The sequence below is a fragment of the Eleginops maclovinus genome, chromosome 16 (assembly GCF_036324505.1).
Source record: "Eleginops maclovinus isolate JMC-PN-2008 ecotype Puerto Natales chromosome 16, JC_Emac_rtc_rv5, whole genome shotgun sequence".
Taxonomy (NCBI): domain Eukaryota; kingdom Metazoa; phylum Chordata; class Actinopteri; order Perciformes; family Eleginopidae; genus Eleginops; species Eleginops maclovinus.
This window is the reverse complement of record NC_086364.1, coordinates 12,482,771-12,506,427: the sequence shown is the minus strand read 5'-3', so window position 1 is coordinate 12,506,427 and position 23,657 is coordinate 12,482,771. Positions and strand designations below refer to the sequence as shown.

General features: G+C 41.0%; 1 protein-coding gene across 2 annotated transcripts; it reads left to right on the top strand.

Annotated features, from left to right (window-relative positions):
* The first annotated feature begins 529 nt into the window (after nt 1–529).
* Nucleotides 530–23,456, top strand: camsap3 (calmodulin regulated spectrin-associated protein family, member 3). Of its 2 annotated transcripts, none has more exons than XM_063903056.1 (17): nt 530–1,017; nt 7,329–7,588; nt 14,411–14,551; nt 14,755–14,841; nt 15,923–16,061; nt 16,148–16,287; nt 16,384–16,468; nt 16,575–16,617; nt 16,707–16,762; nt 17,054–17,090; nt 17,182–19,312; nt 19,409–19,533; nt 19,767–20,059; nt 20,160–20,253; nt 20,712–20,830; nt 20,914–21,032; nt 21,139–23,456. In XM_063903056.1, the coding sequence occupies exons 1-17, from the start codon at nt 885–887 to the stop codon at nt 21,436–21,438; spliced, it is 4,302 nt and encodes a 1,433-aa protein (XP_063759126.1). In that variant the 5' UTR covers nt 530–884; the 3' UTR covers nt 21,439–23,456. The 2 variants fall into 2 exon arrangements, with proteins under 2 accessions (XP_063759126.1, XP_063759125.1); XM_063903055.1 differs by having other exon boundaries at nt 17,018–17,090.
* The last annotated feature ends 201 nt before the right edge of the window (nt 23,457–23,657 follow it).

Below are 23,657 nucleotides of genomic sequence, written 5' to 3'. Positions count from 1 at the left end.
AATAACCTAAAATGACAGATTTTGTTTTTGAAATGTAAAGGAAGACAATAAACGGACTGTAGGTAAAGTTAGACTCAGAGTGCAGAGTACATCTGTTCTAGTCCTGTACATACAATTTTAAGGTAACTGACTAAAGTATTTCTTATACTAATTCTACTTGGACATATTGTTACTTTGATATTACTCACAAAACAATAACACAATAACTTGTATATGTTTTTAAATAAAAGAGTAAATCTATTAAATGATGTCCCGAAGGTAATGTTATCATTAGAACACTTGCAGTCGTTTAACGTGACCAGTAAAAAGGTGTCAAGGCTTCAAAAGTGTCCCTTCAGGCGTTCACCTGTGTTTGTGTGTACCAGCTAAGGAACCTGTAGCAAAAGTCACACCACACCTCCACCTGCTGTCTGTGTTCACACAGGGAGGTCCCGCCCTCATTTCAAAAGATCATTTTCTATTGGACGGCGGGATGAGTGAGTGATGCCAGTGTGGAGCACCTGGGAGTCAGTCATCGGCGGTGCTTTCAGTGGAGCTGCGTACAGGGAAACGACTATACAGCAATGCGGACGAAGAAGGGGAAAACGAGGGGAATATTCCGGTTTTTTTGTAACGACGCAGCAGATCGGGGCTTTGCGTCTTCGTAAAGCATGATTTAACAGTGATTACGCCTCTAAAACCGCAAAGAAAAGGACACTTACTGGCTTGGAAGCAGCTCCGGGGCGGATATTTTCCCGACACAAACCTTAACCAAATCCTCATTCCCTGTCCCGGTTGTTTGGAATAGTCAGCTAAAATAATGATTGCTTGAATATATTTTTATACTGTCTAGTGTTTTTTTTTTTTTTTTGCCAGCATCGCTTCCCATTTTTTACAAACTCGCTATGGTGGACTCTCCTACCATGAGGAAGACTTTTGTGGTGCCAGACATAAAGCCTTTGGATTTGTATGACTGTACTAAAGCAAAAATATGCGCAAGTGTTGGATGGCTTCTGGCAAAGTCCTACGGCAGTGCAGGTAGGTTTCAGTTTAGGATGCGGGCCCGGTGCCTTATGATATGTATTGGTCGCATGAAGATCACCATCCCTGTGTTGACCAACAATGATTATATGTTGTGCAGCAGTGTATCGAAGAGCACATGCAGTGTGTGTATAGATCAGCGTTTTTCAGCACAAAGAGCAGCATATGAAAGGGGGAGCATGCATGGTACGCATTTTTGTGACTATGACACATGTCATTTGTTCTCACTCAGTGTGGTCACTTTTTAAGGTGTGTGTGTGAAAGAGAAACGGGCCTCCTCCCTAGGCCCTTATCACGCTAACCCATTTTGTCGTATTTCTAGCCGCCAGGCTTCTGTCACAAATTGCAGGCTACTGGGTATGTTTTTAATCCGGTTACACAGACGTAGCACATGGGGCGTAGATGCATTTCAGTACCATTCATTCGCCTCGGCGAGACAGCCCCTACTTTCCAATGTGAACATCACCGACTACTGCGATTCATAACAAGGATGAAATACCTGCATGCAATAGCTCTTTGTTCAGTGAGTGATAATACTGAAATACACGTAGCAATTTTTCTGTTTTGTCCCACTAAATCTAAATCAACAAACCTCAAGAGGCGCTTGTGAGAAACCATCCTACCACTATGATTGAAATCATACCAACCCCAGAATATAATGTTGTAGATAGATCATCATAGGACATATATTTGTCTTAGGTTACCTGAGACAAGGCTAGGAACAGCGTCAGTTTATGACCCTGGGTTGATAACATGCCTCCTTGTTCTAGGGCCCTATCTGGAAAAGATTAGGTTTCGCAAGGTAGACACCAAAATAGTCTGTTTGAGAAAGACATGATGACATTTATTCCTAATTTAACTTTGTTAAACCTGAAGAGCACACACAGTACTCTAATGATTGTCTTGGACTGTTTGTTTAGTAGTTATCTTATCAACAAAAGACAATATGAAACAACACATCCTCATTACTGACATACAAATAAATATCAGTTGTAGGTTACTGGTTAAGGTTTTATTCCCATAATAAGTTTTGGCTACAAGGAGAACTTTATTTACTCTTAACAACATGAGTTGTGTGTTACGCAATCCCAGACAGGCCATGGGTTCAGGACTGTAAGCTGCTGCAGTTTCTATGTGCTTTAAAACCACAACCACGCCCTCTGGGCAAAGTCACTCTACATGCTAATATACAGGAATATGATGACCTAGACTGTGCTGTGCAGTTATGTGTAGTTTTATCTTTATCAACTTAATTGCCTTACTCATTGTTTTTCTGCAAAGTCAAGATGACATCATCTAGTCCCTCCCAAAAACTGGAAGCCGGACCGGGTCATCTGGTCCTCTGCTCATCCAGGTCAATTAATCTAATGTTAACAATAGGCGACATGTTTAATCTCTGAGTCTTTGTGATATGAAATGTACTTTCACATGGACACGTCTTTATTTAGATAGTGAAATGTTAGAATGTTAGACAGTATTTTTGCATGGGAGCTTATCATGGCCTAATGACAAAAAACTAAATAAAATATCTCTTATCTTAAATAGTTTACACTAAAATTAATCCATGTGCAAGCATTATAATCTGAAAGCTGCTTTATAGGCTTGGACTAAAATTCCTATGTCATGATGACAAAAACATTTCAAGGCTAGAAGCAAGGAAAAGGGTACAGAATACAAAGTCCCTACACAAGTGTGACTCGCATCTTTGGCACAATAAAACCCTTATATAGTATAAAGTTAACTATCATCTATCAAAACATCGATTTACAACCATCCCTAAGCTTATCAGTTTCTTAAAATGCTAAACGGAAGAGCTGCTCTGATTATTTTTGCTGTCTCCTTTAGCCAAGGAAACATAGAACCATCCTTTATGAAAGGAAAGGAGATAATGCCATCCCAACAATTTCTTGGTGTAGCAATAGACAGCACACAGTGTGGGTGCTCCCTGTTTGATCCACCTAGTTACATTGTTTGGAATTTCATAATATCATAACATTGTTAAGAATCAACTAGAATAACATCTAATTACATGCTCTAATATATTGTAATGAGTAGGTGGTGTTTCATGTGTCAAAATGTCCACATTTACTTATTATTCTATGTATTCGAAGACTATCATTATAGATAGTTGGCTGCTCAAATAACAGATAGTGTCATGATCTTTTGTAATGCTTCGACGTATACTTGATGTATAATGTTTTCCATCACTGTGAAGGAAAGTGGTCAGGCAAGGTTGACATGAGTGATCTGCCCTTGTAATTGTGACAGATGATTTAAGGCTGACTCAAAATAGTTTGTACCGTTTACACTGGAATGAGACCAGAAACTCTTGATTCACCAGTTCATATGCTTGAGAAATGTGCTCATATAAACTAACTGTGTCATTGGGATTCATTGTGTTCAGTTTTTGTGCTTTTTTCTAATAAATCTGTTAAACACACTTTAAACAGCATATTTCCCCTGTTAAACACCAGTCTCTTTGCCACCCTTTCCTGTTTTGTTTTATTTACTAGCAGCAAAATACCAAACCACCTTGTTACTCCATGTTGCAAAATATCTATTTCTTTGCCATGGTCCACCTAGCTACAAAGCTGCTTGGATCACACTGAAATCCTGTCGGAATGATTACCTACCCTCGCCCAGTCTTTGTAACTATGGTGAGTCAACAAGGGACAAGGACCTGACGAGGATGTTGCCTTGCTATTAATGTTTACTCAGGATGTTGGAAGCCCTATTGGTTTACTATGAAGCTCTTCCAGAACCCCCCTAGATTCAGTTTCAGAGTTGCAGTGTGTCTCGAGGTAATGTGATACTTTATTGTAAGAGTAATTTGGCACTTCATACAGGGAAAATATAGCAGAACAGTTTACAAAGGTCTAGTTGGTAGTTAGTGTCTAACTTGAGGACATTTCAGTGAGGCAGGCAATTGCTAACATGAAGACATTCTGCACTTTGTCACTCTGTCATCCAATGTTGTCCTGTTAGCCCATCAAGCACCCATAATGCAATCACACTCTCTGCCTATAGGATGTGCTTTTGTGTACACTGGCCCTTTAATGCATTTTAAACTGCCATTACTAATGTCATAGTGGAGCACAGCCTGTGAGGATGTGTTACAGGATGCACAGGGCTGTTAGGGATGTCATATTCCTGGTAAGGGGACCTGTGAATATAAAGGGAGATGGGAACTGCTTAACATTTGTTTTTGTTGTGTTTATGTTTTGCTTTTCTGAGCAACAATGGTCAGATCTTGTTTCATTGATCAAAGACATTGGCATTGCCAGTGTGCATTTCTTAGTTTCAGCTCTTTGATCAAGGAAATGGTCACTTTATTTCAAGTCGCAATACATTCAAAGTTCATTGATAATTTAGAACATTTCTTTATGCCAGTATGTTATGCATACATCTGATAAATGCATCCCTATATGTTTTAAAGCTGGCTATTGAAACATGCTAAAATTAGGAAACAGTATTATGGTAAATCAGTAAACAAAACTGTCTTGCATGTAGACAATCTCTTCCTGTCTTGCCTGCGATATCTAAGCTGAAGCGTTTACAATGTTTGCATTACCATTTCACTCAGAACTAGTGATCACACGTGGGTAGGGTCTAAGCATAGCCCCCCTCACTAGTTCAAGATTTTTGGCACACAAAACAGTTCCTGCTTTGTTATACAGTAGTGTTTAATCATCTGTGTTTGATCTTTATCACCACATGATAAAGGTTGTTTATAGCTCAGTTTTCCAAGGAGGATTAAGAAGTCACAGTCTTATCAAAACACTTATTATTATTTTTTTATATATTCCAGAAATGGCATAGTAAAAGTAAGCAAATTGTCACCAACTGTGATTATGTATGTATACACTTATGCCTAACATTGGCTGCAACTGCTGTGCCATGTTATAAATGAATGGAGCTATCTAAGGTTCACTGTTACTTTGACAACCTTTTTTGAAACCCAATACTGATTGTTCCACTTAAATGTAATATGAGAAGGGGTGCGCAGGGGGGTCTTGTCAAACCTTGTTTTCCCGAAGGAGCCAGCTTGGTTTATACTCTGGCTGATTTCAACCAACGGGATGTGCTTCTGTTGCCCTGTGTGTGTTGATTAGTGTCAGACACGTGTGGTAATGTCTGTGACATGACCAGCATGTTAGCTCAATCAGTCAATGAAGTACAAGGACACATGGCTCCTGTTTTCCGCAAGCGATCAAGCAATGCAGGTCAGCACACATAGAAGCCAACATTGCTGCACTGACTACAGCCATGATGGCAAGCTGCATTATTTCCAGTATACTTTATTATTTTATTCAGTTGTACATGACTAGATAATGTGTATGGCGCGAAAGTGAAAAGATGTTATCGTCTTTCCAACTTTGCTTTTTGATGACGACAATGGTGAATTGCTGTAGTTAAAGTCTACTTTTGTTTTCTTCCTGATTAGAAAAGGTAAGAGACACAGCTCAACTTCAGCACAGAACACCTCCAAGTGTTAGGGCTTAAGTATCTTGGTTAAAATATACTCAGTTTGCTTGCTTTAACCTCACTACTTTATAAGTGATCTTCCTCTATCCCTTCCCAAACTTGTAAATAAACTCTGAGCATATTTGGACTTTTGTCTTCTTACTCAGGATAGTAGATCAGAACTGACCCCATAACCTGTGAAAGTGACAGTGGAGGGAGTCTCTCCAGTTGATGTAAACACACGCACTTGTGTTTGTTATCATAATATTCCCCTGGAGGTCTATTGATGTCAACACTATTGAGGCATCACATTCCTTTTAGCTTAAGGCTTCTTTACACTTAAGGCTGCCAACTTGTCTTTTTTTAATCCCTCCCGTTTCTTTTAGTTCTTTATGATTAGGTGTGTGCTCTTGTCTTATGATTGTTTCTATTTTTAGAAGTGCAAGTTTCTAGCTTTGGAAAATTGTATGTGGATACACAACAATACATCTACAGTATGTTCCATTTGTTTCTGTGGCATATGTGACACAAAGTTCTCATTGATGGCCAGACTGTCTCATAGGGAAATCATGCTCATATCGATCTCTCTCATCTCACTGAGTCTGGCATTTGCATCCTGCTTTGCCTTCAGGATAATGCTTTTTTTTTTTTTTAACACGTCATCGGGGAAGTCTTTTTTTCTTCTTTACATGTACTGGATAAATACGTGGAGGTGTGTATTTTTGGGGACGTGTCAAATGTTTTGAGCAGTTAAGCGAGAACACAGGTACAGGAGCATATAATAAAATGGAGCATGTGTCGTGACTGACAACTAGTCGACATAGAGTGAGAGTGAGAGATGGAAAGAAGGGCATTGTCCTGCACCTAAAAAGCTTGTTCTGTTGTTCTGGTGTAAGTTCTGGATCCATTACATGACTTTATAATGATACAGCAACATAGTAACACCTCCCTTGTAATGACCGCTTTGTTTCTTTGTAAAGCACAATCCCAGGACTCCTACGTTTGTCCTTTCTATTCTCAGGCAGACTGCTGGTATTTCAGCTTGTGAACTTTTTTTCCAAATGACCTTCAGCTCTTATCCAATATGATTGCACTGACACATAGGCTTTTGAGTTTGCTGCTGGTTTGGTCTTGATGCAGAGAAACCAGTTTCACAGAAGGTGTGTCTACCATATGTTTTTAGGATATTGTTTGCTGTGATGGTATTTACAGAAAGACCAGTTTGAACAGATTCTTTAATAATCTTCATCTCGTCACTAATAGAAAGTGTAGTAAGGCAATATGTAGCACTCCTTAAGAGACGGAATTTGACATTTCTCATTGGCTTTTGAATATTTGAGGTTTTGATCAGTTGACTTATTTTTCTCACTGAGACTTACTCTTTGAGGAGATCTGAAAGGGCAATTTTCACTGAAGAGTTCTACAAAAATTAAGCAAGGGTTTTAAAAACAGGTCGGGCACGAGTGGCAGAGCATCTTGTAATCTGTAGATTTGAACCTCTGAGCTCATCATGCCCCACTGACCCTGATGCTTGCTCTGCTCTACTCAATCTTATGATTATAGCTCTGGGCTGTATACACCAGTTGTCTTAATCTGCCAAAACTGGCATAAAGCAGGTTTCCACAAAAATGGAAAATGCTCAATATTAACTTCTGACTGATAAATACAGAGACTGCTAATGAAATAAATTCCTCCCATTTTTAGAACATTTAAAACATTTTTTTTTTTGTCTCTATCTAAATCCTCGAACACATTGTTTGTGTTCATTATTGCCACCGTTTCTTGGTTGCACCACTGCTCAATAAACATATCTAACTGTGTCTGTTTGTTCTTTCTCTTGGTAGAGAATGTTGCCGCAGAGCTGCGTGACCCCTTCTACTGTGACCAGTATGAGCAGGAGCACCTTAAACCCCCAGTCACGCGCCTCCTGCAGTCCTCGGAGCTTTACTGCCGAACCTACAGTCTACTACTGGGGGCTGGAGCCGAGGCAAAGCCTAAAGACAACGTCGCCCTACTGCAGCTCCTCACTCAGAGAGGCATAGTCTCCAAAGACAAGGACACACCAGTGACTGATGCAGACCTCCGACACAAGCCCATCAAAATGGTAAAGTTATGGGGACAGTAAACACATAGATGATGACGCAGCACTATTCTGACATGCAATGTTTCTGGGAGTGGCCTGAATGGATCGTGTCAGAACTGTTGTTTTGATAGAAACTGCTTATGATTGTTTTTGTATAACTCTAAGGAGTGAACGTGTCCTCCTGTGGAACCAGATGCTCTGCTATCTAGCAAACTGGGTTGAGTGGGCTCGGCTGTTGATATAGGGGCTTGTTTATGCTTTGATTCGAGGGATTAAAGGACATCAAAAAGACCCCAACTCATTCAGTCCTGCCCCATCCCCCTCTTTGCGGCCCCTAGCTGATCCCAGGGGATGAGTGGATCCAGCTGCTAGGACAAGAGCAGTCATAGTGAAACAAGGGATGACTACTTCAATTTCAAGGTGTGAGAAGCAGGTAGAGTCTAGATTCTATAGATGGTCCAGATCAAAACAATGGCTAAATAGTTCTGGTGAAACTTGAGATTCTGTGTTGAGAGGATTCTCTTGGCTAGCCCAGTGAAATCAAGAGAAACTGGTTTTTCCTCTTAGCTATTGACAATGTCTCTCTCTCTCGCTCTCGCTCTCGCTCTCTCGCTCTCTCTCTCTCTCTCTCTCTCTCTCTCTCTCTCGCTTTCTCTCTTCTTCAGTCGTGAAAGTGTACATAGAACTATGCTTATTTTCAAATTAGGAATCATAATAATACAAAAGAAGAAGGACCCATTAGGTATGATGGAACATTTGCATGCTTTAGCCAATTCACTAAAACTCAATTATTTTTTTATCCCTTGCTTCCTCAAAAAGTGTATTTCAACGTTCCCCAGCGCCCATCATATTTCATGCACCTACAGACTGAAAGCTAGATAGTGGGGAGCCTCCAGGGATCTCTATGAATAGTGTTGGATGTTTGCATCACTGCTGATGTGTACTGGCCATTGCAGCAGGTGTGGTCCTGCTGGTGCTGTTGTGATTATTGGCTTAATTGTTTGCTGAAAATGTATGCATGCACTTGCAACATTGTCTTCACTAAATGGCATAGAAATTGTGTGACCATGGTGATGTGACTGTAAGTCAATCTATTGAACATGTTAACAAAGATTACGTATTGATAAAGTCTCATTACAGAAATAAAACTTTACAGGGTATTTTCTTTCGGTTCATTATTACATAGGGTTACCCTTATCTTGTACCTCCATTTCCACAAACAATAACAAGTGTCTATTTAAATCTTTGCTATCCATTTCAGTCATTCAACCACCCTCCCTTTTGAACTGAATGTTACGTCAATTCAGACCTCTACAAGTCCTCTGACACTACCATCTGCAATGACACGTGGTTTTTCGCACCAAGGTTTCTTTAATTTTCTCTACATTCTTTACGTTTTAGGTGAGGCCACGCCATCTCAGTTGTTAGTCCTAACCATGAAACTCCTATTTTGGCTGTTACAGTTAATGCTGCATTGCTGCTTTCTGTTTGCATTTATGAGCCTTCCAGTCTTGTCTATCACTGACTAGCACTGTAGCTACATCGTAGCGAGCAAAGAAAGTGGGTCATGCTGCAGCTGCATTAGAAGTATAGAGCATCAATGTGGGTCTTGGCCAGTAAACGGCTTTGGAGCAGCAGCAATCTGCTGCAGCACTGCTGTATATTTAGGCTTTACACATCCATGTGGAGCAAGGGGATAACAAAGTGCATGTATATAAGAGTATGTTGAGTCATGCTCGCTGACAAGGGAACAGAACTGCTGATTGATTTATCAGCTAAGCTGACCACTATTGATTATGTTTGACTTTGTTATTGAAACATCACCCAATTTACATCTTTGTTGTTCATTGCTGATCAATGTCAATGTCAAATTTGGCATATGTATGATCCCAGGGATATAGGTTTACTCTTACCCATAAAGATGCCAGTAATGGCATGGTTTGCTGCTCTAGCATCAGTGCAGAGAGTGCCAATGACCCCCTCTCTATTAAACTAAAACGCATTTTGCTATGATCAAATATAAGCTAACCTAGTACAGTAATTATTATCTTTATCAAACTGTAAGCTTCTGCTACAGGACGAAGAAACTTTGTTGTTTTGTCTTGCTTCCATAGTTAATAGTTCAAATATATCCTGGAGGAAAATGGTTCAAGCTGTATGATCTGGGACAAAGGAAAGTGAGTCCCATTTTACTCTGAATTGTAGGTAATATGAGAAGGTTAGGTATAGAAGGATATATTTTGACATAATTAGTTCAGAAAAAAAGCAGCATGTATGTATTGAAATTGTACTTTTCATTTTTGTATGCTGCTTTATTATTTCTATAATATTTTTAATTCAAATGTAGAAAAGAAGAACTGAAAGCCTAACTTTGTCACACATTCAACATAAAATAATATTATTTATTTATATGTAAACTTGGTGGTATTTAGCATTTTTGGATTTAGCTCATACTAAGTTGTAGTGTAATGCAATTCCATGCTTGCTGGGTATAACTCTATACATACTTGAGAATGTGAATCAGTGGCAGCTCAATCTAGCGCCAGTGTCTTTTCAATCCGGAGTTATCATGAAAGCAAAGCTTTGTAGACTGCACGTCCTTGGGGCTCACCACTGGTGCCTGCGGCTACCTCCATCCCCTAGTGCTTGCTGTATATGTGCTTGTGTGCGTGTCCTACTGGTAACTGTCCTTCTGGTGGTGGCCTGGCCCAGATTAGAGATAATCTGTCATGCAGACTGAACGTCATCATCCACGATTGGATGACATGCCAGAGATGACTATTTACTCACCAGAACCATACATTGCTCGTAACGTAAAATGTATTTGTTAGATTTATTGTTAGCTGAGATAGTAGAATATAATTATAAGTATCTGGTTTACATATACTGATATTAATTACACAGAGATTGTGTTTGTTCCCACAGTGACAAAGTAAGTCATGTAGCCATAATGCAGCTAACCCTCTTCCCGGTCCCCTGTTGGTTTTAGACAGACACTGACACTTTGTCTTAAATCATACTGCTGTGTTGGCAGGTTTCTGGTCAAGTGAGCATCAGTCAGGAGCTTAGTTGAAAGTAGATGTGGCAGACTATCAGAAATGCTAACCATCGTTGTACACAATTTTTTCTGTTTCAGGCCTTTGCCGATGTAAAGCTAATGTGCAACTCATCTACCGTATGTTAAACAAAATTCCCAGAGTTTGATGTGAAGATTTTCAATACTCTCTCCTTGTTTGAGCATTCAAATCCTATACATATGTGTGTCCATATAACCGATTTATGCGAACCTCCAGTCCAAAATCCCCTGCTGGGCCCCAGACCCATATGATCCCCCTGTTTGTCTGCCCCTCAGTAGGCACCAGGCAGAGAAGGGGGATGGGGTTAAGTCATATTTCAGACATAATCAGATTTGCCCTCATCATAATCTCACATACTGATCCACAAGATGCCTTTGCCTTCTTTGTTCGACTAGGTTGTTGACACAGTTACTGATTGGGATTTCTCATGTGTTTGGTCTCACTTTTGTCCACTCTGTACTGTATCAGTTAGTGGGGTCCAACTATTTGCTGGATAGAGGTTTCCGAGCAGAGAGCCGGTGCTTAACCAGGGACACAGAGCATGGCTGCGGTCAGGCTTGTGCTCAGATGCATTGTGGGTCAGCTGGTTGGTTGTTATGGTGATCTGGCAGGCTCTGTGCAGGGTGTTTATGAGTTGCTCCTCTCTCCCCTCTCATTAAGAAGACTTGTGATTAAGCTTAGCAGGCTCTCCTTGGTTTGCAATGGCAAATCCATGAGCAACCCCCCTGCTTCCCCTTGCATTCAATTTTTTTTTTTGGTCATGAATCAAGATCTAATCTCTCTTCTGAACAAATGCTCTACAGCATGACCAGGTTGAAAACTTTCACTAGGTCTATCGTTCTTTTTTGTTCGTTTCCTTTTTTTCTCCCTCCGTCACCCTGTCTCCTGTCGCACTGTGACAATAGCTCCAACCTATGATTACACTTTATGGCTAAATCCAAAAAATGTGACTCCCTTAAGTCCCTTTGAGTGTTTAAAATACAGCCACTCGCAACATTAAGCAGTAGTCTGTTTCTTTTAGACCACAGGACAGAAATGGTGGAAATAAATATAATCTAGATGTTTCATAACTTCTCCTCCTAACAACAACAACAACAACAACAACAGCTCAGCCCTGAGAGGTATGTTTACAGAGATAATCTTTTTTAGTTATGATTCCCACTATCACATAGGTATAACAAGTTCTATTTGTTATTATTAAGGTTGAATTGCTGGTGTGCTCGACTGCATTATATCAAGGAGTGTATCGAATAAATTGCCCATCTTCTTGGCTGAAGGGTGAAGAAAATGAAAAAGACCTTTCAATATAATGAAGTCTTTCACAAAAAAGCTTCTAAAAAGGGCCTTAGTTACAGGGATTATTTAGGAATTATTTAAAAAAGAGTATCATTAGCATATGCACTTTGAAATATAGCTAGACATATTGTTATTACAATATTCTGCATTGTATGCATGTGTATGTCTCCAAATTTGGCTGCCCTAATTAACACCTCTTCATAGCTTATAAGAAAAACTGCTAAGAGTCGATAAATCTTCTGCAGGGCTTTTGCAATGTGTAGCTGTGTACCTAAGAAAATGGACAGAAAGTGCATATGTAGAAAATCCATGCCAAGTCACCTATAAAAATGATTAAATGTATGTTTGATACAATTTAGTGTTATGTTTATTTAGTCTGAAATTTTCACTTACAATACAACACTTGAATTTGCTCAGGATTATTGTCTTGGACCACAGAATTTAGTAAAAGTAATAATATAATACATTTCATGGAATCATATCATGAAACCCAGTACCGTATTTCAAATATTGCTGCTAGGGGTAGCAGGGCTCTGAACCAGTCAGATGTGGCTTGTTTTGAGAAGCCCTTGTTCCTATAGCAGGCCACTTGTCCTTTTCAATACTGCAGACATTTCCACTGCACAGACAAATCATGTCACAGGCACACAACCATTAGTCGTAGTTTTGGCAACAGTGTTTGGAGGGCAGGCCAGCCAGGGCCACTCAGCTCCCACTGACTGACGGAGAGCTCGGACCAATATTATCTGACAAGCCTTTGCTGGCATAGCCCGCACTGCCTGCCACAGCTCCAGCTCTGCCCGGGTCAGCACTTTACATCAGGGTTGAGTAGGCAGACATGCAGACAGGGCACATGCACGCAGCTGGGCTGCCACCAGCCCCCATCTGGGGTAACGTTAGAGGTTAGATGAAGAATGTCTAGCCTCTAAAGAAGGATTTGTAAGTAGTAAAAGGGAACAGGCACTGATTTGCACAGATTAGGCTCAAAACTGAGGGTTGTAGATTGGAGGAGTGGCCCCATGACAGGAATGTGTTGTTTGTGACCTGCCTGTCCTCTCTGAATTGATTAAAGCAAGGAACTTGTGGTCATTGGGCTATAGTTAGAAAAGATGGGCAAATGTATATGATGCAGATGGTGGACACAACAGTAGAACAATATAAATATGCAGGGGTAATATAAGGAGTAAGAGTTGTTTATGAAATACCCTCACAGGCTAATCATTTTCCCTACCAGTATTTCTAGCCCTGCAGACTTTGTTAATGAGTTATGGTATTCTCGAGGCTTTCTAAAACTACAAACAACTTACCAGCTCCTGTGATTATCTTAGTTATTGCAACACAAGTGGTTTATCATGATTAAACCATTATTATTATTATTATTATTATTATTATTATTATTATTATTATTATTATTATTATTATTATTATTATTATATTTATTCATCAAGTGTGTTTTTTTTCCCTCTTGTCTATATGCACTCTAAAGGGTTCAAATATCTGAATGATTTACAAACCTGTTCGGAGTCAGACAGACATATAAAGTACAGCTGTTTATTGCCCTGTGGCACAAACAGAGCACAGTTTAATAAACTAACAGGTTTATAGAGTTAAGGCGCTCTCGCTAACTGAGCTGATAGATTTGGCGGTGCATTTTAATGTGCTCTGGCCATTAGAGAGAGCTCAGTTATAGTCTCACAAGTATAAGGAAATACACTTATGTCTGTTTTGTACAAATGCATGGAAAGGTCATGTATGTGGAATAATAGTTATTGTTTGATACGTGTAAATGTGTATATAAAAAACAATACCTCTATTTAGATTTTATAATGATAATGTTCTTTGTCAAAAATCCACTTATACACCTAAACTGCGGAAACTAGTGGAACGGAACACCTGTTTCTTACAGAAAGTGCTGTTCATTGTTGTGCTTCCTGGTGATCCAGTTGCAACACTTTATTTTATCCTGTAGTCTCTGTTAAACATGAGTCATACAGCAATATTTCCCAGCTCAAAAGGGAAGGTAAGCAGAGTAAATAAAGGTAAAGCAGCTGAGGAATGACAGTCCTTGTGCACATGTTATCATATTACAGGGCCATTGCTTATTTAACGACTTAATGATTGTACAAACACGGGTCCAAAGTTCTCTCACATATACTTTGAATGCGTGTTAGCTTGCTGAAAAACTCAGCGTTTCTGCTGACTCACAGCTGACTTCTGGTGACCTCTAGAGGAAGCTGCAGGTATATTACATTACATGTTACTTGTTAGAATATTAATAATAGTTGTGCTGCAGCAGTTAGAGGCAATCTCTGCTCTGCAGTAACCAGTGTCATGCTAGAGCAGTGAAAATGTCTATCCCGCATTATTGTGTTAGCTGTAATTCATTAAAGCTGCCCAGGCTCTCTGGCCCTCGTTGTAAGTGGTCCCTCATCTGACAGTTCCTCTTCCTTCTCCCATGTGATTGGTGCAGAGTGCTCATCTGGCAGTGATAGATGCCCTGATGGCCGTGGGAGCCATGGAGACGGTGACTGCGGTGAAGACATGTGGTTCTGCCGAGCTCCTGGGTGGAGCCTCCAGCTGGGAAGAGGCTCTGCTTCATTGGGTTAATGGGGTAAGGAGTAAACCCAAGAGACACAATGATTGTGATAAATGCACATGTTCATTGTATCCTGTCACAAATTATTTGTTGTAAGGACATTATCTAAGATTATCAATGTCTACTTAGCTAAAGAAATAAGGATGCTGTAACGTCTTTACATGCTGTGATGTATGAATGTTTGTGTTGATTATGTTGTCGTCTTGGCATGCTCTCAGATAAATCAGGAATTAAGAGAAAAAACTGAAGAAACCCAGAGTGACACATCTCAGGCCATTATGGAGCCCCAACCTGTTCAACCCTCTGTAAGTATTGCATTACAAATGAAGCGTAGTGTCTAAGGTTAGCATCATTGCTTTGTCTTGTCCTTTCAAGTAAGTGACGTCTTCACTACTCTTTCTCACTAGTTTGTCTAGTTCTTCCACTGTAGGCTTAATACCTCTCCCTGTGCTCCTATTCTCCATTTCCTTGTCTCTCTCTATTTGCTCTCCCTCCTCCTTTCTGACAGTGTCCTACTCGCTGGTACTGGAAACTTGTTCCTGTAAGTTCCCTCCTTTCCACTAGCCCTTGCCCCTGTCCCTCCATCCCTCCAGTGTCTCCATCAAATTTATCAGCAAATATCTGAGGCTCAGGTGTGTTTATTTCCTCCATGTGCTGGTGTGAGAATGCTAATTTGCATCACTACCCGAATCTGCATTAAAGTGCACGTAAGAGCCTAGGGCGGGGCTTTGTTGACACACGAGTGGTGCATGAATCACAAGTGGTACTCTAGCTTTCTTGAAAATGCCATGCCCAACTGGTTCCTCTGGTCCTTCTGCAACAGAGGTGTGTGTTTGTGTGTGAATGGCTATGGGCATTAACAAAGACAAGCTTTTAGTCAGCTGGGCTCTGGAGACAGTGGTCTGTTTGTATACTTTCGTTGTACCTGAAACATTTTTTTCTCCTTCTCCTCCCTCCTGATACTCTCACATGTCCCACTTTCTGCCAAAGAAATCCTTCTTTCTTTATGCTCTGATTCACTCACTTTGCATCTGCCATGTTTTTTAACCTAAGCTCTTTTCTATACATAAGCATGACCTTTATGTGTTCTATTTTCATTCATTCACAATGCAAATATTTTGTAACACTTTTTATTTCACAGTGTGTAGACATGACTTTTAAGTCTTGTTTGGAAAACCCCAACTTTGGTGATGGTTGTAACATTACCTAATCTGTCTAATTTACATATAAATAAGTACAATCAAAGGAATAATTATTTAATCATTCATCTATCAATACATATCCTGTGAGTAATAAACAAATTACTGTTATGTTAACAAAATATTCCTTTTAGGAACACAGTGCAGTATTTGATTTTGTTCTTTGTTTGTTGTTGTTTTTTTCTAGCTCCGCTACAGGAAGGATAAAATACAGTCCAAACAAAAGCCAATCTTTCCAGTGGTGAATGAAGTCAAGGATCTGTCCAGTGGTTGTGCTGTTGCTGCTGTCATACATTATTATTGCCCTGGCCTGCTAAGACTTGAAGGTACTTAAAAAAGGAATAACCACAAACATCTCTTTAGTACCTACGGTGTTTAATTTAGTGTAACATGTTTCTCCTCTCTATTGAAGATGTTTGTATGAAGGAGTCCATGTCATCAGCAGAGAGCCTCTACAACCTGCAGGTCATCCATGAATTCTGTGACAGCTGCCTGAAGAGCTGCTGTAACTTAGCACTGGAGGACATGCTGTACACCCCACAAGAGCTTAAGGTATTTAAATTCACATTCCTGATTGATACCTTGACAAAAATATTGATTGCTGTATTTTCTTCTTAATGCCTGATTTATTCTGTCTGACTTATTTAGCTCAACTGGCTGAGCTTCTTAGCAGAACTGCTTAGCTGGTTTGTAATACAAAGGCCAGAATTTGTTCAGCCAATAGACACGTTGGGTAAGTGTTGCCAGATTTTTGACCTTCTGTAATACTTAAAATCCTACCAGTAAGATAATTACATTGAGTATCTGTATCAAAGTCTGATTGAAGTTCTTTTTGTTAGATGGATCCACACCTGCAACACCAAATCGTTTGAGTGGCAACAGGTACAGACATTTTCTAAATATGTTTTAGCTTTTGTAATCATCTGTCATATTCTTCATTTGAACTGAAATATTGTTTCTCTGCCTTACAGTACCTCGCCTTCTATCTTCAAGAAGCCTTTCCTTCCCATCTCTTCTCCTGCATCAGGTACATTTATAACAGTGTCCCTATATCATTACATCAAGCCCCAGTGTTTTGTACATGTTTATCATTTTACAATCTGGTTCACTTTTAACATCACTCCTTGTTTGTCTGATAGTTGTGTCTCATGTTTTATTAAAGTGTTGTTTTCTTTTTTTTATGGTAGCTTGTGTATATATTTATTTGGCTTTTATTTGTGTATTGCTTCATTTGTGTGGTGTGCATGCCTTTACGTGTCTGTGTGTGTCCCATTGTACTCAGGATCTTTGACTCAGTCTACCTCAATGTCTCATATAGAAGGAGCTGGAAAGACATGGAGTAAGAAACCTCTCAGGTATGACTCATTGATTCAGTACTTTTTATGAAGTCTTTTTTTTTGTTGAAACTTAATTCTGCTTACTGACATTCGTCTTTTTTCTTCTTAGCCGCCCTCTGTCGGCAGTGTCCTTCAGCATTCCCTTTGGCTTGGACAGTGATGTAGACATTGTGATGGGCAACCCTGTTATAACACGCTCCATGAGCTCAGACCAACTCAACCCAGCAGGCCAACACATGACGCGGGTGCCCTACACTCCTCCTGAAGACCTCAGCCATTTACTGAGCAAACCCCCTGGCTCCAATGGACCACAGAGAGCTTCATGGGCCACCCAAAATCCCACTATCCCAAGGGTGGCAGAGGAGAATGGCCTTCCAGCAAGTGAAGCGGAAGAGCTGCCAACCATTGAAGAGGCTCTTCAAATTATCCACAACGATAGCAAGATGGAGCCTCGTTTACACCCTGATGGTGCTCCTGATGGCTTTTATCTCCACTCTCCTGATGACCCTGCAAGTTCTAGGCATAACATAAAATCAGCACCCATCAGCTGCTCTGCCCCTACACGCTCAGGAATGATGTACCGGCCCACTGGAGAGTCCCGGGAGCCCAATCGCACCAGAAATACCTCTGAATGTTCAAGAGATGATGACTCGGTCTTGAGAGACGGCAGTGTGGACTCAGACGCATCAGAAGACTTGCCTAAGGCCCAGTCCACTCCATCCACACCAGCTGCTAGTGCACACTCTGTCGGAGGCCATGGCAAAGAGGGGTCGGATAGTGGCGTGAAGATGACCAGCTTTGCAGAACGGAAAAAGAAGCATGTTATGGATTCTCCAAAAGCCAATGATCCCTCTCCTTCTCAGCAAACGACCACTTGGGCACAAAAGTCTGATGAAAGTCCCAGTAAGAGCCCACAACTCAGTAATGAAATGTCTGAGCTGGGAACTCGGCTTGAAGAAAAGCGAAAGGCCATCGAAGCCCAGAAGAAACGCATTGAGGCTATTTTTGCAAAGCACCGTCAAAGACTAGGGAAAAGTGCCTTTCTGCAGTTAAAAAAGGAGCAGCGTGAGGACGAAGCTGAAGGGGAGGGAGGGAATGGCCAGATCAGTACCTCATCCACAGAGGAAGAGCTCTCTCACTTGACACTGGAAGAAAGTTTAACTCGAATGGAAGAGGAAGAGCAAAAAGAAAAGAGTGAAAGGCGCCCCTCAGTGGAAGATGACGCAAATGTCAAAGGAGGACTTCAGTCAAATAAACAGATCAGCCACTCCAAAGAAAAGGCTGGTACACCAGGAGAGAAGGGTTCTGGGACTCCTGGGGAGAAAACGGTAGCTCCACTAGGCGACTATAACAATGCTGTTTCAAAGCTGACTGCAGCTCTTAACTCGCTGCAAAGTGACATGCAGCGGCTGACAGAGCAGCAGAGCCACCTAGTCAATAAGAAAACTTTACCTTCTAGCAACAAATCCTGGGTTATTCCAGCCATCCCTAAAACTTCAACTCCAGCCCATACACGTCCGTCGCGGGAATCCACCCGAGATTTAAATTCAGCCTCCTCTTCGCCCTCTCCATCCCGCAAAATTACACACTACACCACTCCTCCTAAGTCCCCGAAAATCCAACGTAGAGCCCAATCTGTTCCCCCTAAAAGCCCCAAACACCACCAACACAGTCGTCCCACGGATGTTAAGGTCCCTACCATCTCAAGGGTTATCACCGCCCCTCAAAATGTGGACCGAATCCCCCACCTTCGTCGTGTAAGTCCCTGGCAATCCCACGACCAGACTTTGTCCTCCTTCTCCATTGGTGACTCTGACGGCCAAGACGAGCTGCGCTCATCTGGACCCCCTCCTGTACCCACACCAACACTGACTCCAATACCACCTCCTACCCTGACTCCCCGTCCAGCCACAGATGACACACTGTCAGAGGTGGGCTCCAATGACGATCATAGTATATTTAGCATGGAACTGGAGGCTGGGCCCTCGCATGGTCCTTTGGCTCGGAAGGAAGGGTTTGCACATGGAGGCTACAGCTCTGGTGCACCATCAGAATGCTCCTTCGAGAGTGACGTCCCTGCAGGGGTGTTGAATGGTAAACGCAGTAGCCTGATCGAGATCTCGCTGTCTGCCCTGCGAGGAGATGGGGAGGAGGATGACCAAGTGCCTGATGCGTTCTCTGACTCTGTAAGTGACCGGACGGAGCCAGAGTCAAAAGGAGGTGTTGGTTTCTTTTTCAAGGTAGGTGATTGTTTTACTATATGTGTTTTTTATTAAAAAAACGTTTTTCTAAATTCAGTGCATTCATTCCTTTTCATTTAATTTCTTTATTATTAGGATGACAAGGAGCGAACAGATGATGAGATGGCCCAGAGACGAGCAGCTTTTTTGGAGAAACAGCAGAAGAGAGCAGAAGAGATGAAAAGACGCAAACTTGAACAGGAAAAAGAAAAAGAATCAAAGTGAGACCTATTTTATTTGTTTTTAATAACTGTATTTATACCCAAATAAAGGCTGTAGCATTGGTATCCTACATTAGGTTTTGTCAAGTTTGGACATTACGGTAGTTTCAAGTTTCTGCAGCATGTAACTGATGATGATTTTCTGGTTCATTGTCCTTGTAAGCACACTTTTGTCATTACTTGCCTGATAAATCCCATTGAAAGTTTAACACATAACCTTTCTATGCTTTTAGCAAACCTCAGTGGATGACTATTGAGGGCTGGGGGAATAAGAATGAGGACAGGCCCCAGACTCCAGGCACCCCTCCAGCATCAGACACCCCACCCGGCGAGGGGACTCCCCACCGCAGAGGGGACTTCACAAGGCAGGAGTATGAGAGGAGACATCAGCTAAAGATCATGGAAGACTTGGACAAGGTGCTGAGGCAGAAACCCACCACGGTTCGAGGTGTCAAGAAGCAGAGGCCCAAGACTATGTTCAGAGATGACTCTGTCCTCTCCCATAGCCCTGCCAAAGGTTTAATGGGTAAATATTTCTGACGTTTAAACAGCCAGGTCTTCTCTTTTGTACGCCCTTTTCATACATACACTTTTGTTTCTCATCTTTTAAATGTGCTTCCTTTTAGGCACCAGGCTGAATAAGGTGTACTCACACTCAACCATGAACCTGTCTTCCATGGCTAATGACTCTGGAGGCCTGAGTGTCAGGAAGTCTCCCAGGTAATCTGCACACTGATCATGGCTTCTCTTTTCTTGGAAAGTGGGATGCACATATCCTGTGTTCGGATAAATGACCACAAAATAATTGTAATTCCAAAAAGGAAAAAGTGTTTCTAACATCATGTCAGTTTATTTCTTTAATAAAATAGACCTGGGCAATATATCATTATAATATTGATTTTGTAATATAATATTAACTATGATTCAGTGGAGTAAAATTAATGGAATAAGTACCTCCTAAGGATTATGTACACAAGTATTGATTGCCTTTTAAAATGTGTCTGTACATATTTTGCCAGCACCAAATGCCTGCCATAAAAAATAATATATAATTATATATCATCTACATGTTTTCTGGTTGCTGTATTGGGGTTGTCATTGGCAAAGGTAAATGCGACATGTGTATATTCAGCCTTCATAACTGAGCTCCATATCCATTTTTTTTGTACTCACTTTAGCCGGTCACATTCTCCCTCTCGGCTAATGTCACCAAGAAGAACAAGTGCTCACAACGGAGAGAAGGACTGGGAGAATGGCTCCACTATTTCATCAGCTGCCTCAATCCCAGAATACACAGGTCAGTAATATGTTCAATTATGTAGAAATTAATCATATCATCATCATTGTGTTGAATTTATGTGGAAATGCTGTGTGTTGCAGGCCCAAAGCTTTACAAGGAGCCTAGTTTTAAGTCCAATAAGTTCATCATCCATAACGCTATCACCCGCTGCTGCCTGGCCGGCAAGGTCAATGAGGCTCAGAAAAACAAGATTGTAGAGGTAAGCCATACTGCTGTGTCATAGTCCAGCAGAAGTCTTCCATAACTAGGCTATAATTGACTGTGATCTTTGTCAGATGCCCTCACCTTGTGTTTTTGTTTTTCAGGAAATGGAGACGAGCATGGCCAACCACTTCCTCATCCTCTTCAGAGATGCCAGCTGCCAGTTCCGAGCAGTTTACACCATGAACCCTGAAACTGAGGAGATGGTGCGGCTCACTGGCATCGGCCCCCGGTTAATCGCACCTGAGATGGTTGAGTCCATCTACAAGTACAGCTCTGATCGCAAACAGTTCACTGCCATCCCGTCCAAAACTATGTCCATGAGTGTTGACGCCTTCACCATCCCTGGTCACTTTTGGCAAAAGCGCCCTGGAACTCCCAAGAAGCTTGGAACCCCAAAATAATGTTGGTAGATGAGTAAAGATGTGCAGAGATGTTACTATTCAGGGAACCAACTCCCAACTTGACTCCTGTTATTCTCTAATTAGGCCAGCGAGGCACTTGAGATTGTGCAGTTAAACAATACCAGAATGACTGATCAACATGGACGCTGAGTATAATCCAGTCAACTCTACACGCCAAGAGAAAGGGCCAGTTACTCACTCATTCAGCCATTGTATTTACAATAGTTTTGTCTTGAGGGCTTCTGATTGGCTCTGCCTCGTCTACTAAGATTGTCAAATGTAATGCGAATAATCCTGTTGGGATGAAAAGTCCTCTTTCCTTTGCTCCCTGTCTCCTCATGCCTTGCCTTACCCTGCCCCTAGAGTCATTTTTGCAACTCTTCAGTAAGAAATAGAGAGGACAACCTCACTGCCTTTGCCCACACAACAGGGCCAGAGTAGTTCCCGCCCCTCTCAATTCTGCTTGCTTTTCCTTTTGCTGCCTTTTGTTAATTTTCCAGTGCTCAGCCTCTCTCCAGTCTACACAGATGAGTGGAGCAGCTCACTGTTCTGACTGGAGATCTAAGCTGAAAATGAATAGGGGGTGATGCAGCTCTCATATGAATGTAGGGCGCACACACACTAACCACTCATTCCATTCAAGGGTGTTCTCACTGGTTGGTCAGGACTTAAAAGATGACGTTGTGGGTGGTTCCTCTTTGGGCTTCACTGGTGGTGGATACTGTTGTTGTCAATGGCTTTGCACACCTAGAACCTGCCTGTGCCCCCATAGCCCGCACATCCCACTCCATTCCAACTTCTCAGCTGTAGACATCTGGATGTTTTTTTTATACTATTTTGACATGTTTTTGCTGGACAAATCGCTTCGGCCTTTCGGAGCTGAAAGAAGAATGAAATTAATGACACTTATTTCCTCTTATCATGCTTTCTCATTTTCAACATTCGATGAATTCAAATGATATCTGAGCTTATCTTGAAAAACAAAACTGGAAACATGAAGGAGGGCTTTACCATGTTTATAATTACTTGGATACAGGTCTGTGTGAAAATGATAATCAATGCTGATTTAATATATACTGAATGCTGATTACTCAGTTTTTTTTTTGGACAATGATTTGTAAAAAGTTAGTTTACCTTTATAAGCTACCAATAAGCTAGCCTGCTGCTTAAGCATTAGTGAGAAGTATGTTTGAGATGCAAATGAGTGTATGAGAATTGTCAAACTGAAACCTTTTGTCTTGGGATAATAAATCCTTCAGGTCACTAGGAGTCTGTTTCCTATTAAATTATTCCCTGTTTGTGGTTTTCTTGATGAAGGATAATTCCAGACTGTCACAGCCCTCACCTTCTCATCACAGACTCCTTCATGTATAACTGGTGGGATTGTAAGGAGCCAATGTAGAAAACTTTTTTGCCTGTGAGTCCAAGCGGTTTGGAAAAACACGTGACCCTGCAGTTGTTTGTAATCAGGTCAATATTGCTACCTGTGGTAAATTGGTCTTTTCCCCTTCATTTGCAGTCCTTAGCACTACAGCAGCTGCCGTGGTGCGGCTTTCTTCTTCACTGACTGCCTCCACCAAATGTTATGGTTTGAATGAAATTCTTATACAGATGTGGGAAAAAAATGTAGAGTGCCACATCTAGGAAAAAAAAAGATTGTGTGGAGGGGAGAGCACATGGACTTAGTGGATGTTTGTATTTATGCGTTTGTAAAGAGTAGTATGTGGTAGTTAAACACTATAATTTCATTCTGTGCAATTATCCCTTAGAAATCCCCACATCCCAGGTATATTTATTTGGTCTGCTTAAGATGATGCATTAGATGTTTAGTTTCAGGTTCCACTTATGTCTTTTTCGGTTAAGGTGGTAAGTCTCTCATTCATTTCATAGAAGTTGTCATAACATTTATGTTGTTTTCTTTTTCTTCTGTTTCCTTGCCAGCACATTGTGTATGATCATTTCATAATTTGACTATCCTTGTCAACTGGACCAGACCAATAAAAATCCTTTTAAATTAATCATCTATGTTTTGTCATTCCCATATTTATTTACCCAAAAATTAGAATGTTGAATAAGTGTATTTGTTTTCAGTGTGTGCCACTAACAAGGAATAAATGAATGAATGAATGAGAAGAAAAATAGCTTTCCTGGCTGATCCTGAAAAATAACACTAACCTGTAAACACTTCAGTTATTAAAGTTATGGGTTTGAAGTACACA

What these genes read in the sequence shown, in the direction of transcription:
- camsap3 (XM_063903055.1), top strand. Translation starts at nt 885, where the DNA reads ATGGTGGACTCTCCTACCATGAGGAAGACTTTTGTGGTGCCAGACATA. An exon ending in TGGCCTGCTAAGACTTGAAG is followed by an intron (nt 16,062 to 16,147) that starts GTACTTAAAAAA and finishes TCTCTATTGAAG; the next exon opens with ATGTTTGTATGAAGGAGTCC. An exon ending in CATCTCTTCTCCTGCATCAG is followed by an intron (nt 16,763 to 17,017) that starts GTACATTTATAA and finishes CATTGTACTCAG; the next exon opens with GATCTTTGACTCAGTCTACC.